Raw genomic sequence first — 14,795 nt, 5'->3', positions numbered from 1 at the left:
TACATTTTCTATTATAAAGAATGTTCTAATCGTCAGTTTTAAGGAATGTTTCGAGTAAAAATTGGATCTAATTAGTACTTTTGGGATGTTAAAATTCAAAATATTAAGTGCTTTTTAAAACAACGAGAGAAAGCAAAAAAATAAGAAATATTTGTAAATATTTTAATATTAATTACTAAAGTAATTTTTTTAACCATGGCTACCTACAAATTTAACCATCTTCATTATTTCTTCAACTTTAAGTACGCTCGACATCTACTATATAAAAAATCAGTTTATATATTATACATATTGGCTATTGCGCATCTTTTTTAAACTGAAAGCATTTTTCAAGCGAAAGAATCGGCTCTGATAATGTAATCAGTAACTATTTGTAAAATGCATTTCATACAAAATTATGAAATGACGTTTTGTTTAGTCATTGTATAATTGCAGTTACTATCATACACGCTATGACGTCATTTCATAAATTTCGTAGAATACTCGAAGTGTCTCAGAAAGTTCGTGACGCAACATGTCTTTTTTTCAGAGGATTCTTCTATATATATTATAAAAAAAAGGCCGACCATATGCTGAAAATTGTCGTAATAATAAATAATATAAGCATTGGAGTGTGTAACGTGTCTTGTTACGATTAGCTCAAATTATTGATGTTTACATTTAGATATTTATTGTGTATGAGTAATTGGAAAAATCAAATATCTAAATGTCAAAAGTCATAACCGATAAGTCTTTGTACTCGCTGATTTTTCGTTTCACATATACATTACATACTGGTAACGTTATACCTATATGGCTATATGCAATTGTAAAACGTGCAGTTTACGTAGATATATTCTATCCGGTATAATATATCCCGCGGCGTGCCGAAAAAATCGCGACTCTTGAATAATGTATTATTTTAGTTTATTATAATCTCGTACAAAAATCCGTGAAGTGTAAAACAACGAATAACCGATTTTGAACCGGTTTGATGATATTGAATTAAAAAAAAAAATATAATAACAAATTGCAAACAGTGAGCATCTACTTATATACATTATACACACATCAATTCGCATTTCGAAATATTTATGTTATACGAATTTATTATTCGTCAACGGATAGGTGGTAATCGTAGACGATAGTTGAACTGAACTGCTGAAATTCAAATATTACAGTTAGGTGAACGTTAAAACGTCGTGTATTATTACTTGTTTTTGTCAGAAGAGTCTATTATAGAGGCATAGAGCCACAATAACTACATTTATTCACGGGAAAAATAAAATTTATACATTCAAAATATTTTATCATTATTCATTAGGAATGATTTATCCAAAAGTGGGTAAAATAATTATTTTAAAATCAATTTTTAATAAAAGTCCTTTTGATTTTACTCTCTCTCGGTAGCAGTGTTTATCTAATAGTTAATATATCCGCCAATATTGGTTACTTTTTTTCTAAATACCTAAATCTAAAAACTAAATATTCTATATTTATGGTCTTACTGGCATATTGTTATGTCGTGTTCACTACTTACTAATATGTTACCTATAAATGATTGTACAATGATGTAATACATGATGATTGATGGTGAAATACCTACATCAGATAGTGGCTGCTAATATTGTGTCTATGTACACATAAATATTTATTTTCTCAGTAATTCGAGTACACGATTTTAATTATTTTCAAATGATTTTATAGTATAGGTACATGGTCGATGTATTAAAAAAAAAAACAAAGTTATAACAATTATAATAAATTGAATGCCTTTGCCTGCAATATATTATTATAATATGTGTGCGTGTGTGTGAAGTGAGAAATTTATTGTTCTTGTCCGGTTTCGGACAGTGAAACGCTAAAACATTAAACAATACTAGTCCGAGACGTTTGATGGCGCGCATAAGTGCATAACTACATACCTATTCATCGTACCTGTAAATATAAAAGTGATATATTATGATACGACCAAGCGAATTGCGAGTTTGAAAGCGCCCAACGTTTAGACAATTTGTGTACAAAATAAGTTTAGTATAAAATATTGTAAAAACTCATTCGTAAATACTTGTATTTTTCACACGCTTCGTCCTTTATGTACATCGTGAATCACTTTAATACGCGTTTTCACGATGCATTTTATATTGTATAGCGTTTCATTTTAAATTAACAATTCCTCATCCTCGTTTAATCATAACAGTGTACTGTATTACTGTTATGTATGTATAATATGTATGCTATATAATACTATTTTTCACGGACTCAGCTATTGTTTTGTATACATGTTTGTTTATTATTATATTATGTACAATTAGTAATTACATTAGTTCAACACGAAAATGCTTAATATAATACATCTATAGCCATCTAAGTAATAGCTCGTTTAAAAATGATAGGTATGCTAAGTATGCTATAATAAACTTTGTAGTGCGAACTGTGAAGTGATTTATAAACGAGTATAATTTATAATTATAATTAATTAAGAAAAAAATATTGAGGTTTTAAGATTAGTGACTTGTTATAGTAAAATAACTGCAGGTGGTGGCATGAGAAATGTAAAAACAAATAGTGGAGTTGAACGTTGAGGACTTGAGGTACCATAAAGTAAAGTAACGACAATTTGACATTGCCATTCAGAAATTCTTCAACGAACAAAGTGCAACGTCCCAGCTCCCAGCTCATCCGAGAAAGATACATTAAAGTATATACAGGGGCATAATTGTGTGGTAGACAAAGAAATTTGAAAAGTGACTAGAAAACCGCACAAAATTACGTTGAACTCTTTGAGTGGCTAGCATTGTTGGAAACCCATATAGACTAGACATACTATAATACGTAGTCTACAACTAAACTACACAGCAAAAAAAATCATTGACAGGGACAACAGCGATGGTATAATATAATAATATTGTATAATTTTTATTTTTTTTTATATATATTATATAATATTCTGATTTTTCTGTTAGTTTCTTCTGTATAATATTATATTATCGGCGTAAACGTTTTCGGTTCCGGCGAAACCACGAAACAATGGGTTTGTCTTACCACTGTTGTAGCAACGTCTTATTTCACATTTAATAAATAAAAGTCTTCGTGCACATATAATATTATATTTTATAATAAATATAATATTTATTGTATTACATTCCGGCGTATTTATCATACGTTTTCTAAAGCGATAGCTGCATATTTTATTAAATAATATGTAAAACAACTATTATTTGTTATGCGAGTATTTTTATTTCTTTCCTGCGTCATCAGCCGGCGTCAAACTCGGGATTGTCGTGTAACTGTATATTATAGTCTATAATATATACATATATTATACATTTTATTAGGTTTAGGTATGCATACGACGTACATTAACATAAGTGTTATCTAACTCTAATGAATGGCCCGCTACTGTTTTCAGGTCATATCACGGAATCATAATATTATATTTACGTATTATATGCGTTATCGCCAAGATCCTATATAAGCGTCAGTAGCAAAATAGAGTTAGCGCTTCCGATATTTCTACAATAAGATAATTACCTATATTATATAATATGTATAATATATAATATATTATATATTACACTGCGTTACCGTTTCCAAAACTTAGAAATTACTTTAATTCAAATACATAGAAAATTAATCAATATCAAATTAAATTTCTTTCATCCTCTTTCCATTATAGGAATACCAAAATATCATAATCGATAGCAAAATTCTAACATGGGTACAAGATACAAACAATAAGGGATGCTCAAGGCCTTTTTATAGTGTTTAGTCTTATTATGTAATTGCTCTATGGATCCTGCCAAACCTTAAATTATTGAAAAATGCAGTCATTCCAATTGTTAGCACTGTAGAAGATATAAAAATGTACGTTTCTTATTATTGGTACAATATGGTATTATACTCATATAATATACCTACAACCTACATATATGAACGAATAACCATATTGGTTTGTATAATGATTTAGATTCAATAACAACTACACAAAGCAAACCCAAATAATCTATAAACGTTTTCAACAATATTTTAGCACACGCAGTAATCTATTTTATACTTAATATACGATCACAACATACCAAAAAATATACGCCACGCAGACTAAAAAAATTAAATGCATTTACGGTGTACCAAGATTATCATTGATTTGATACAGACGATATCAATCTAAGCTGGGTGAGTTTTTTGATAGAACAATACTCATTATTTCAAAATCTATAAACGTTTTTGAAAAAATAAATTCTCACATAACTTCCAGTTGAAATAAAACAACATTTTTAATAAAAATTATATTTTTTAATTTTTTTCTTTTTTGAACGACAATACATACTTTTTACATTTCATAGTCTGAAGTAAAATATTTTTTGGAGTATTTATATACATAAAATCAAAATTTGGAAGAGTAATTTATGAGTAATAAGTTATAACTCATAAACTGTTATAATTATTTAAACTTTAAAGTTGAAGTGACTGATGCAGAGTGAGATGTACGGAAATATTCCAACCCCGAAGTACTGGACTACTACTCCACTTACCAAAACTTTAAATACTTGTAAACTTTCATAAACATTAATCTGCAATAGGCAATGAATAAAATGGTTGATTTCATCATCATGTTATTGATGTCTTGAATTTGTCTATTGTCTATTGATTTATTAAAATTACTTATTGTCACATTGTCTCGTTTTAAATTTTATTTATTACCTTTTTAGTTATCTACATGTTCTTAACACAATAAACTTTTCTAGTTATACACAACTGTAACATGCGCAGTTCGATGCTTTTCTCACGTTCGTGTTTCAACAAATTTAGAAATGCTTCAAATCGTACTATAAATTATCATGCAGGAAAAGCATCCACGAGCTTTAAATAAAATGTATTCGTATTATTCTTTAGCAGTTCGGCACAAATGTCAAATAAATAATAATATGTATATACACATACGGTTATCGCCGTATACACCTCACCATATATAAGGACTACTGCAGTACTGCTATACTCTATATGTTTTGTATATATAAATCTCGTATAGTCGAAAGGAAATCTTTTAGGATGACATCTGCGTTGCACACAATATTGTCTTATTTGAGAAAATCGTAAATCCTTCCTTAATGTAAATTATATTATACTCCTAGTAAGTACTGTAATATTATAGGTCTATGTACTCAACCGGGTCTCGTTTGTTTGATATTACATTATATTTATTTTAATTCCGTTTCGACCGCATTATTATAAAACGCGCATAGTGTAGTATATGATTATTTTATCATTTTTATGGCATAACTGCAGGACGACGAGACCGGATCGGGTTATATATGAATCGTAGGTATATACCTAAGAGTGTGCTACATTATTATTATTATTATTATTATTGTCGTCTGTGGCGGCGATGCGTATAAACGATTGTGCGAGCTCGGCGGTACACATACAAGTACGGTACAACTATACGAGACACAACACAGTTGAATACACCTTATACACCTAACCTTATCCGTAATTTTCTCGGGGCAATCGTCAAGGAAACAAATACACACAAACACACACATGTATACATATACTCACACGGTATTGTGTATAGATGGCGAGAGTACAAATATAAATGTGTGTGTATTTTTTTTTTTTTTTAAACGCGTGCTATGAGAAAACAGTCGCACTTGGTCGACATCGCCCCGCAACCCCGCGTGATTTGTGAGAAACCCGACTCCCGAGACCGCGAGAGAGTATATAACATATTATGCTATATTATATACTATTGCTATGCGCATACAATCACGACTGGTGAAATTTCCCACGCACGAATTTAATGACCGTTTACGAGATATTATTATATTATATAAAACGACGACGACGACGAGACGTTTTTATACACATTTCGAACGAGGGCGTCCGAACGCGCGCGCGTGTAAGAGATAGGTATAGGTACCTGCCTAGACATATTGTAGGTACCTATATACATTGCAATAGCAGTGTTCGTTGGTGTGTGACTATATTAAATACGTGCGTATACGTTATTATAGTATATCATAATATATGCACTAATTGCACTATGTATGATATAGGGAAAATCTCTTTTGGATAAAAAAAAAATAATAAATAACTTGTTTCTCTGTCAGACTGAAAAATGAATACTGAATACGCAGGTTACTGCAGGTTTATTGTTGAGGATTCGCGGTCTCCGTTTCTACGAAAGAACCACGCACGCACACTCCAGCTGCAGTGGCGCCGAACACAATAATATTATGTCGACGGACGACTGTAGAAGGTACATATATAGGTACGTATATTTATTTAAAAATCACGTATTTTACACTGCAGGTGATGAGGCTATAGGGCAGTAATATCACTTCCACACACCACCATGGGAAATCTGCAATCGGCATTTGGCAGATTCTAAACTTGGATTTTTTTTTTCATTTATCATTACTTCATATATATAAATAATAAATATTTTTGTTATCAGTTTTATTAATTGACAATAATTTAGGTACATATATAATAAACATAAATTAAAAATTATATATTTTTAAAATTTTTTTTCTTATTCAATATAAAATTTTGTTTTTTTTCAGTCTTTTATTGTGAACAAAGCGTGTACTTGGTAAAATATTTTAAGTACACTATTTTAGATTTATCTCATTGCTATAGCTGGAAGAGATTATGACTTTTAAAACACTAATTCTTCGTACCTAAATGTTTATCATTAAACCATATATGCAAAACACAAGTACTTAAGTATTGTATTTATGGGGTGAAACCATTTTCTACTCCAAATTCAAATACCGTTTTCTTCCAAAAATAATGAAAGGTGCTTTCCATTTTTCTCCACTCATTTTTTAAACTATAGTATCAAGGATCCATTTTCCTCCAAATAATTAAAAGATTTATTTGATTTATATTATTCTATTATATATAAAATTATGAACAAGTAATTTTTTGATTTGTATATATACAAATACCTATAGGTAGTACCTATAGGTACTTGAAAACACATAAATATAACACTTTTAATATTAATAATAACATATTTTCCATTATTTTGGAGAAAAATGATTAGTACCCGGCGCCTCCCCTTATATAAGTGGTTGGTATCGAGTGTATTTATTGTGAGAACAATAATATTTTGGTTAAATGAATTATTGGAGCCTGCAGGTAAGGACTACACTACGGTTAGGTGTGTGCCGGGTGCCTTCGTACCAATAATAAATATAGAGATAAATAACAATATACTGCACCGACGTCTTTCGAAAACCGAATGTTTTGAAAATATTCGGCGCCAACAGTGATATACACACACACATATAGATTATAATAGTCGATGGCCAGTGGTATTACTTTTGTCATCTGACGTAGAGATGCGTTTTTGTCAATAGACAACAAAACATACGAGTTCGGTTGGTTATTTATATATGCACACCAGCACACCGATAGAAAGGAGGGAATGTGACCATTTTTTATTCTATTCTTGTCTTGACTGTTTGAGTTTGACAATAATATACGCTCATATTATAAAATCGTCTCTTGTCTCTATTGCAGCCTCTAAAATCACCTATAAGGTCCAAGGTACTCTTGTCTTCGACAGCAGGTGTTCTTCTTCCGTTCAAACTCTCAATTTCGGGAGCCATTTCTCGGTATACCAACAAAATATCCGTATACATAATAGTGATGCACAATGTTTACATTTTAAGATACAATATTTTTTGTTTCCCGGTGAACAACAAATCGCTCTGGAAACAATTGTAGTTCCTCATCCGATCCCGCGAGAATCCATCCGATCGAGTAATAATCGGTGAGATATTTTTATAAATATCATAGCCCATATGTACGATGTAATATTTACTATTTATCACAAGTCACAAAAATTCGTCGAGTGGACGAAATATTGTGTTGTAATATATAGGTTATAGGTACAACGTTGTCGGCTGCAAGAAAATATCGTCTATATATGTTTTATAATATCGTTTAAAACGTTTTTACCTTGAGTTCGGCCGACACTATTTCCTCCGGCCAACACGCGACGATTCGTGTTCAATCGGATATAATTATTAAACATACTTAGATACGAAACGAGTACGAATTTCGTAACGTACACGAACATATTTTACGCATATGATTATACGATCGGGTTTACTGCTGCAGCACGCCTAGTTCTACTGCATGACCGGCTTCTGGGTATAGGTATACTGCAAAATTCAAATACGTGTCGTTCGTTTTATATAGAAGTAAAGTCAAAGCCAAGAATTAATTACATATACTATACACCACTCTATGACTAATATAGCAAAATATTCGATCTATATGCGATCTAACGATCATTATTACTTGGCAATCGTCGCGTTTCTCAGGGAATATAGCGGCGAAGGTGAATAAAAAATAATATATATTATATTTACTGTTTGCAGCCGCGGTTACAGTGTATAAGGACATAAGGCCTAAGTATTAAGTACTGTGATACACAAATTATATTAACCGTGTGTAATCTTAGCTGTTGTTGCGGATGCATAAAGTTTTTACTTCAAATAGAGGATTGAAGATCGACATAAAACAATTCTGTCTTGAAATCGAAATTGCAATCACCATACGTAATTTATTTACGAGGTCATTAGGGTGTACAGTCATTTCTGTACTTGCCATTTTTTTGATATATTATTATTAACTTTTTCCGCGATAAATACGACGTACGCCACCGAAAATCTGACGAATCAAGGATATAGGAACGGTCATCATTGTTAATAACGTTATAAATAATAATATATTATGTATACTATGTGCGATGACCTACACATCATCATATTACAATGCACTGTACTGTTTTGATGAGTTTATAATATTTATATACACAACACAAATTTCTGTAGGTACCATAAAAATGTAGAGACTTATTACAACTATAACAACGTCCACCGATTACAGTGTGGCACATGCGATGACCAAGGTTTTTGAAATTGGAAGTCGAAGACAAAAAAATTTTTAAGCATTATTAACGTAAATACTATAAACAGTATAAAAAATAATGTTTTCTGTTTACGATTTTTTTAGACACGACACGAAAAAACGTTTAAAGAAACCTATTTTACTTTTTACTTGAAATCAAAAAAAAATTTTAAAACCGCAAAAAACGTGCATGATGACATATTTCAAAAATATAATAGCGTGCGTTGAATTAACCACGGTTTAAATTATTTTCTGAGTTGCGGTTTAAAACATATACTCGAAAAATATTATTCGTTTATTAATTAAATTTAATTTATCTAATTATAATCGATCGAAAACCGGTAAAATTCCCAGCTCAAACGTGGCGCGAATCAGCGACGTTGAGTAATATGTTTTGTGTGCTTTTTGGAAAATTAATTGTTTTTCGAATTCTTCGATACTAGTTTGTCGGATACTAGGTATGTTTTAGACTTAACAATAAATTAATCTCGAGCATTCCTATTTTCGTTAAACGATACCACACAATATACATTTCTGTGCGATTGCTTGTTTTGTTTATAGTGTCTATGCACTACGATTCGCAGTGATCCATATTAATTATTATTACTATAATCGCTTACAGTAAAATAAATAAACTCGGAACGTTCCGTCGGTATGGTTTCGATAGATCGATTATCGGTCGTTTAGGATGTATAAAATATGTATAATTATTATAAAACGGGTAGATAGCGCCTAATTGATCCGTCACGTTTCGTGAGGCAATAATATATTATATAATAGTTGTAGGTGGTCAACACTAGACACAAGTAGAATAGTCATGACGGAAAAACGAACGATATTATACCCACGGTCGGTCGGACCGTCTAATTAACGAGCGATATTTCACGATATTTTATGCAACCGAATGGCGAGTACCCATAATATTATGATGGATCGTAATGACGGACATTCGGTCTCTCGAGTGATCTTAAATAACGGGCTGACGCGGAACACTCTCGTCGGCGATGAAAACCAGCAACGGGTTTACACGCTAAACGGATTTACGGCGTTTTTAATGATAACGTACGAATTATAATATACGACGGCGAAGAGTGCCAAGTTTGGGCGTTGTTATGGTTCGGGACGGACGCGACCGTAACAACACGACGGCGCGAATATTCGACGATCGTCATCGATGACGAACGTACCCGTCCGCGTTCATCGAAACGTTTTGTGAACCGATTCGTAACCCCTCCCCGCACCGCGGATACCGATCCTCGGTGAAATGGGCGTCGACGCGGAACGTATCTCTCGTCGTGCGACGATGTCGAACAGGTTGGGAACCCGTGGCGGCGGGTGTGCACCGCGACCGGGTAGCGTAGAAGCCGTCCCGCCGCCGCCGCCTCGACCGCTAGCGCTCGCGAACCGGTGGCCGGCCCGACCGTCTGCCGTGCCGAGTCGGTCGGCGGCGGTGCGGAGACGACACGCCGAGCGAGGAATGTTGTGTGCCGGTTCGGCCCGGGCCGTTGGTACGAGCGAGACAGCTGTACACCGCACAACCGGTTTTTCCCTTCGGTGTATTGTCGCCGACGACGACGCGTCGTTAACAAAAGAGAGTGGCGGACGCGGAGAGAGACCCGTTTGCGTACGGGTAGTAGCGACCAGCCGGCGGCGGGCAGGCCCTCCGAAGCGGCGTTTCGCGCATGCGCCGTCCGACTCCATTGACCCGACGCCCTCCCGCCCTTCCTACCTGCCGCGCACGACGTATTCCGTGGCGTCGTCGTCACAGTTGCACACACACACACACACACAAACAAACACTCGCCGAACGCAACGCAACGACGTCCGTGCGCACGCGCACGCACAATCAGCCGCCGTCGCCCCACCGCGCGCAGTACGCGCAGGCCGCCGCCCGCCGCCCGCGATTCATTCCACGAGAAACGGCCGAGTTCGTCCGACGTGTTTTTTTTGTTTATCCATGTGACCGCGTTCGGTTTATCGAATTTTTTTTTTTCGCCTTCTTTCCGTAACGATTCAAACATTATCAATCGTCTCCGTCGTATGCATTTGTGCTCGCGCGCGCGCCGACAATCGACGTGCACACACGACACGTACATCGCGACCGATTTTACAGCGTCCGTCTCCAAATGACGCGCTCCCCGTCACGCACGTGAGTCCGGGTTGAAAACGTTTTCTCCTCATTTCTTCGTCCCGACGACCGCCGCCGCCGCTGCCGTCGACGACGAGGTTCCGACTTCCGGCGGTGTGTTTCCCGTCTAGTGAATATTACTCGCGCTTAAACCCGCCGCCGCTGCCATGTTCGACGTGTTCGGCTCCGTCAAGGGGCTGCTGAAAATCGACAGCGTATGCATCGACAATAACATATTCCGATTGCACTACAAGGCGACTGTCATCATTCTGGTGGCGTTCTCGCTGCTCGTCACGTCCCGTCAGTACATCGGTGACCCGATCGATTGCATCGTCGACGATGTGCCGCTCAACATCATGGACACGTATTGTTGGATATACTCGACGTTCACCATACCCAACCGTATCGGTGGCCGCATCGGCAAAGACGTCGTCCAGCCGGGCGTCGCATCCCACGTGGACGGAGAAGACGAAGTCAAGTACCACAAGTACTACCAGTGGGTGTGCTTCGTGCTCTTTTTCCAGGCCATGTTCTTCTACTTGCCCAGGTATATGTGGAAGACGTGGGAGGGCGGCCGCATCAAGATGCTTGTGCTCGACCTCAACTGCCCGATCATCAGCGAGGACTGTAAGACCGACCGCAAGAAGCTTCTGATCGATTACTTTGCCACTAACTTGCACACACAGAACTTCTACGCCATACGCTTCTTCCTATGCGAGTTCCTTAACTTTGTCAACGTCATCGCCCAGATATTCTTCATGGACTACTTCCTCGAAGGTGAGTTCAGTACATATGGTTCAGACGTGCTGAGGTTCACTGAAATGGAACCCGAAGAGCGAGAAGATCCTATGGCTCGGGTGTTCCCTAAAGTTACTAAGTGTACATTCCACAAATATGGTCCATCGGGATCCATCCAGAAGTTAGATGGTCTGTGTGTGTTGCCGCTCAACATTGTCAATGAAAAAATCTATGTGTTCCTGTGGTTCTGGTTCTTGTTTGTTGCCGTCCTCAGTGGTCTCAATTTGGTGTACCGTACGGCTGTTGTAGTGATGCCCAAATTCCGTTTGTTGTTGTTGAGAGCAAGATCTCGTTTGGCTCCTCAGGACGACGTTGAAACCATTACTAAGAAGTGCCAGATCGGTGATTGGTTTGTATTGTACCAGTTGGGCAAGAACATTGACCCCTTAATTTTCAAGGAGCTTGTCTCAGACCTAGCCAAGCGGTTGGATGGTAAGCAGAGCGTATAAATATGACTTGATTCAACTTCAAATATGTATTTAAATACTAAATTAAACAAAAAATTGTTAGCATAGGGTAATCAAAGAATGGATAAGCAATAATTTTAGACAATTTGTTTTATTTTTTTCAATATAATTTTTATCACCCCATAGAAGCATGGCGCTATCTATACATGATGTTTTTAAAATTAATTTCCGATCGCCTATATCGGAAAAAAGGGGTTGTGCAGTTACAAAAATGTGTTCATGAATAAACTTCTCGGTTTTTAAAATATGATTGACAATTTTGAACTATAATTTTTACAATATTTTCTATTTATATTTTTATAACAAGGTAAATTATTGTTGGTCTCATTTTCTTCTACATAATGTACAATATAACTTAATATCTGTGGTAACACAGACTATAGGCATGTGATGCGAATGTGATATTTAGTTGCATTCTTTAAAATACCTAACGTTAACATAGTATTTGGTGCATTGACAACTTGTGGTTTCATGCTACCTAATCCTTCTGAACACAATGATTGACCATTCAAAATATTTGCTTGTATATTAATAATTAATCTTTGAAGATTACTTAAAACTTAAACTGATTACTCTTTATTAAGCACAATATATATATTCATCTAAATATTATAAATTATTTTAAGATACATCATCGTCTCTACCCATTACAGTGGTAGTGCTACTTCATTAAGTTTCATAATAGTGTTACTAGTTACACTACTCAACTACTGATATATTTTGCAATAATCGAAATATTTTTTCGAGTCTTCCATTTTGAGCAAACTATGTGTTCATGCGTTTTATATATTTATATTAATTTTAACTAATATTACTTTTTCATTAACATTCCACAATCAAACATACTCGGGTAAACTTCATTTTTTAATCTACATATACAACAAAATAAGTAAAATTAACGAATTTCGCACAAACATTGTACAAAATTGTCTTATTCTTTCTTATTAAATGTGTAAATACGTTAAAAAAAAAATTGGGCCTCGTGAATGTAATTTATGAATTATATAAAGATAATCATGAAACATATATGTGATGCTAATTAGCTATAATAATTATTATTTTAGATTTAGTTTTAATACTGACTTTTTTTTTTTTTGTCTAGTTGTTAAGTTCTTATAATATAATACATTTATGTTATATTATTATTATTAGCTATATATTATTTAAATATGTATGTTAACAATGAAATTCCATAAGTGCCTTTTTGTACTATATAAATATATATATATATAGTAATATTATTGATGTGCATATCTCGACGAATTATCATGTACGCTCAAAATTAATTATTCAACATTCCATATTGATATTTAACTGTACGATGACCACTTGGTATATACACACTCTTGAGTGTATTAAAAAAAAAAAAACGCGCACACAGCTGCTATGTCAATTAAGTCCAAATTGACTGCCAATATAAGACTATTAGATACTGTTTTATTCAAGACAATAAAAAATTTAAGAAAAAAAGACATTTTATAAGTATATAATATGACTGGTGATTTTTTTTCTTCTATTATTTATATTTGTAATAATTGTTTGCAGGGATCATAATGACTTACTGTAAAGATATTATATAAACAACTATCAAATTGTGTAGACCATATTTTTGATATATATATTTGTATTTGAAACCTAATAAACTAAATCCGTTTAATAATATATTATATTTTATTTTTTTATCTATTGAATTTATATTTATGTAATTATAGGTGAAAACTCAAAACTGTATAGCGTGAAAATATTTTGTTGATCAGTCGTGTCCTTTGAAATTTGAATATCGTCGATACATAATGTAAGAGTTGTCTTAAAAATAAATTGAATTTGAAGTTAACTTGAACGATGGAAATCGGTGAATCTATATGGGATTATAATATTGTTATTATTGCCACAATGATGGCGATGGTCGTACATTGTTACTGATTTGCTATTATAGTTAACTACTATAACAGGTGAATGTTGTGGTTTGCAAACAACCGTTAATTCATCAGTCATTGATCTGCGACCACAATATTTTTTTTCTGCGATAGAAGACAACAAACTAAGGTAGGTACAAAAGACTTCCGTTTTCACAATACTGTTCGACGGTTCTGCAGAAATTTCAGCGCGTAATTAAATAAAAATTATATACTTATAATTTTTAAAAATTGTATCATTTATTATAAATATTGGTACCTATTTATGGTCAATAATAGTATCAGATATTTTATTTCTTAGGTATGTACCTAATTAATATTATTTAATGAACTGTTGGATATTGGTTATTGTTTGACATTATTATCTAACAAATTTATAAATATCGGTAGTTACTAGTTAGTGTTTAACTATATCTGTTTGAACATTAGAATATGGTATCGAAATCTTACTAATATTTTTTTCAAGATAATAATATTAGTTTCTTAACTACGAAATTTTTTTATGTAAAAAACAAACAAAACCATAACATTTATCAATCTAGATAGAAATGAGATGTTTATCCGGAAGGAACAATG

General features: G+C 34.0%; 1 protein-coding gene across 1 annotated transcript; it reads left to right on the top strand.

The window, feature by feature from the left end:
- Nucleotides 1-10,689: 10,689 nt before the first annotated feature.
- Nucleotides 10,690-13,965, top strand: LOC114131773 (innexin inx2). The gene has a single exon (XM_027997074.2). It carries the CDS (start codon nt 11,206-11,208, stop codon nt 12,283-12,285), a length of 1,080 nt encoding a protein of 359 aa, XP_027852875.1. The 5' UTR covers nt 10,690-11,205; the 3' UTR covers nt 12,286-13,965.
- Nucleotides 13,966-14,795: the final 830 nt, after the last annotated feature.

This window comes from Aphis gossypii, chromosome 2, assembly GCF_020184175.1.
Source record: "Aphis gossypii isolate Hap1 chromosome 2, ASM2018417v2, whole genome shotgun sequence".
In the NCBI taxonomy this organism is placed as follows: Eukaryota; Metazoa; Arthropoda; class Insecta; order Hemiptera; family Aphididae; genus Aphis; species Aphis gossypii.
This window is presented reverse-complemented; position numbering and strand designations above follow the sequence as displayed.

Coding starts and splice junctions, on each gene's coding strand:
- LOC114131773 (XM_027997074.2), top strand. CDS start 11,206: ATGTTCGACGTGTTCGGCTCCGTCAAGGGGCTGCTGAAAATCGACAGC.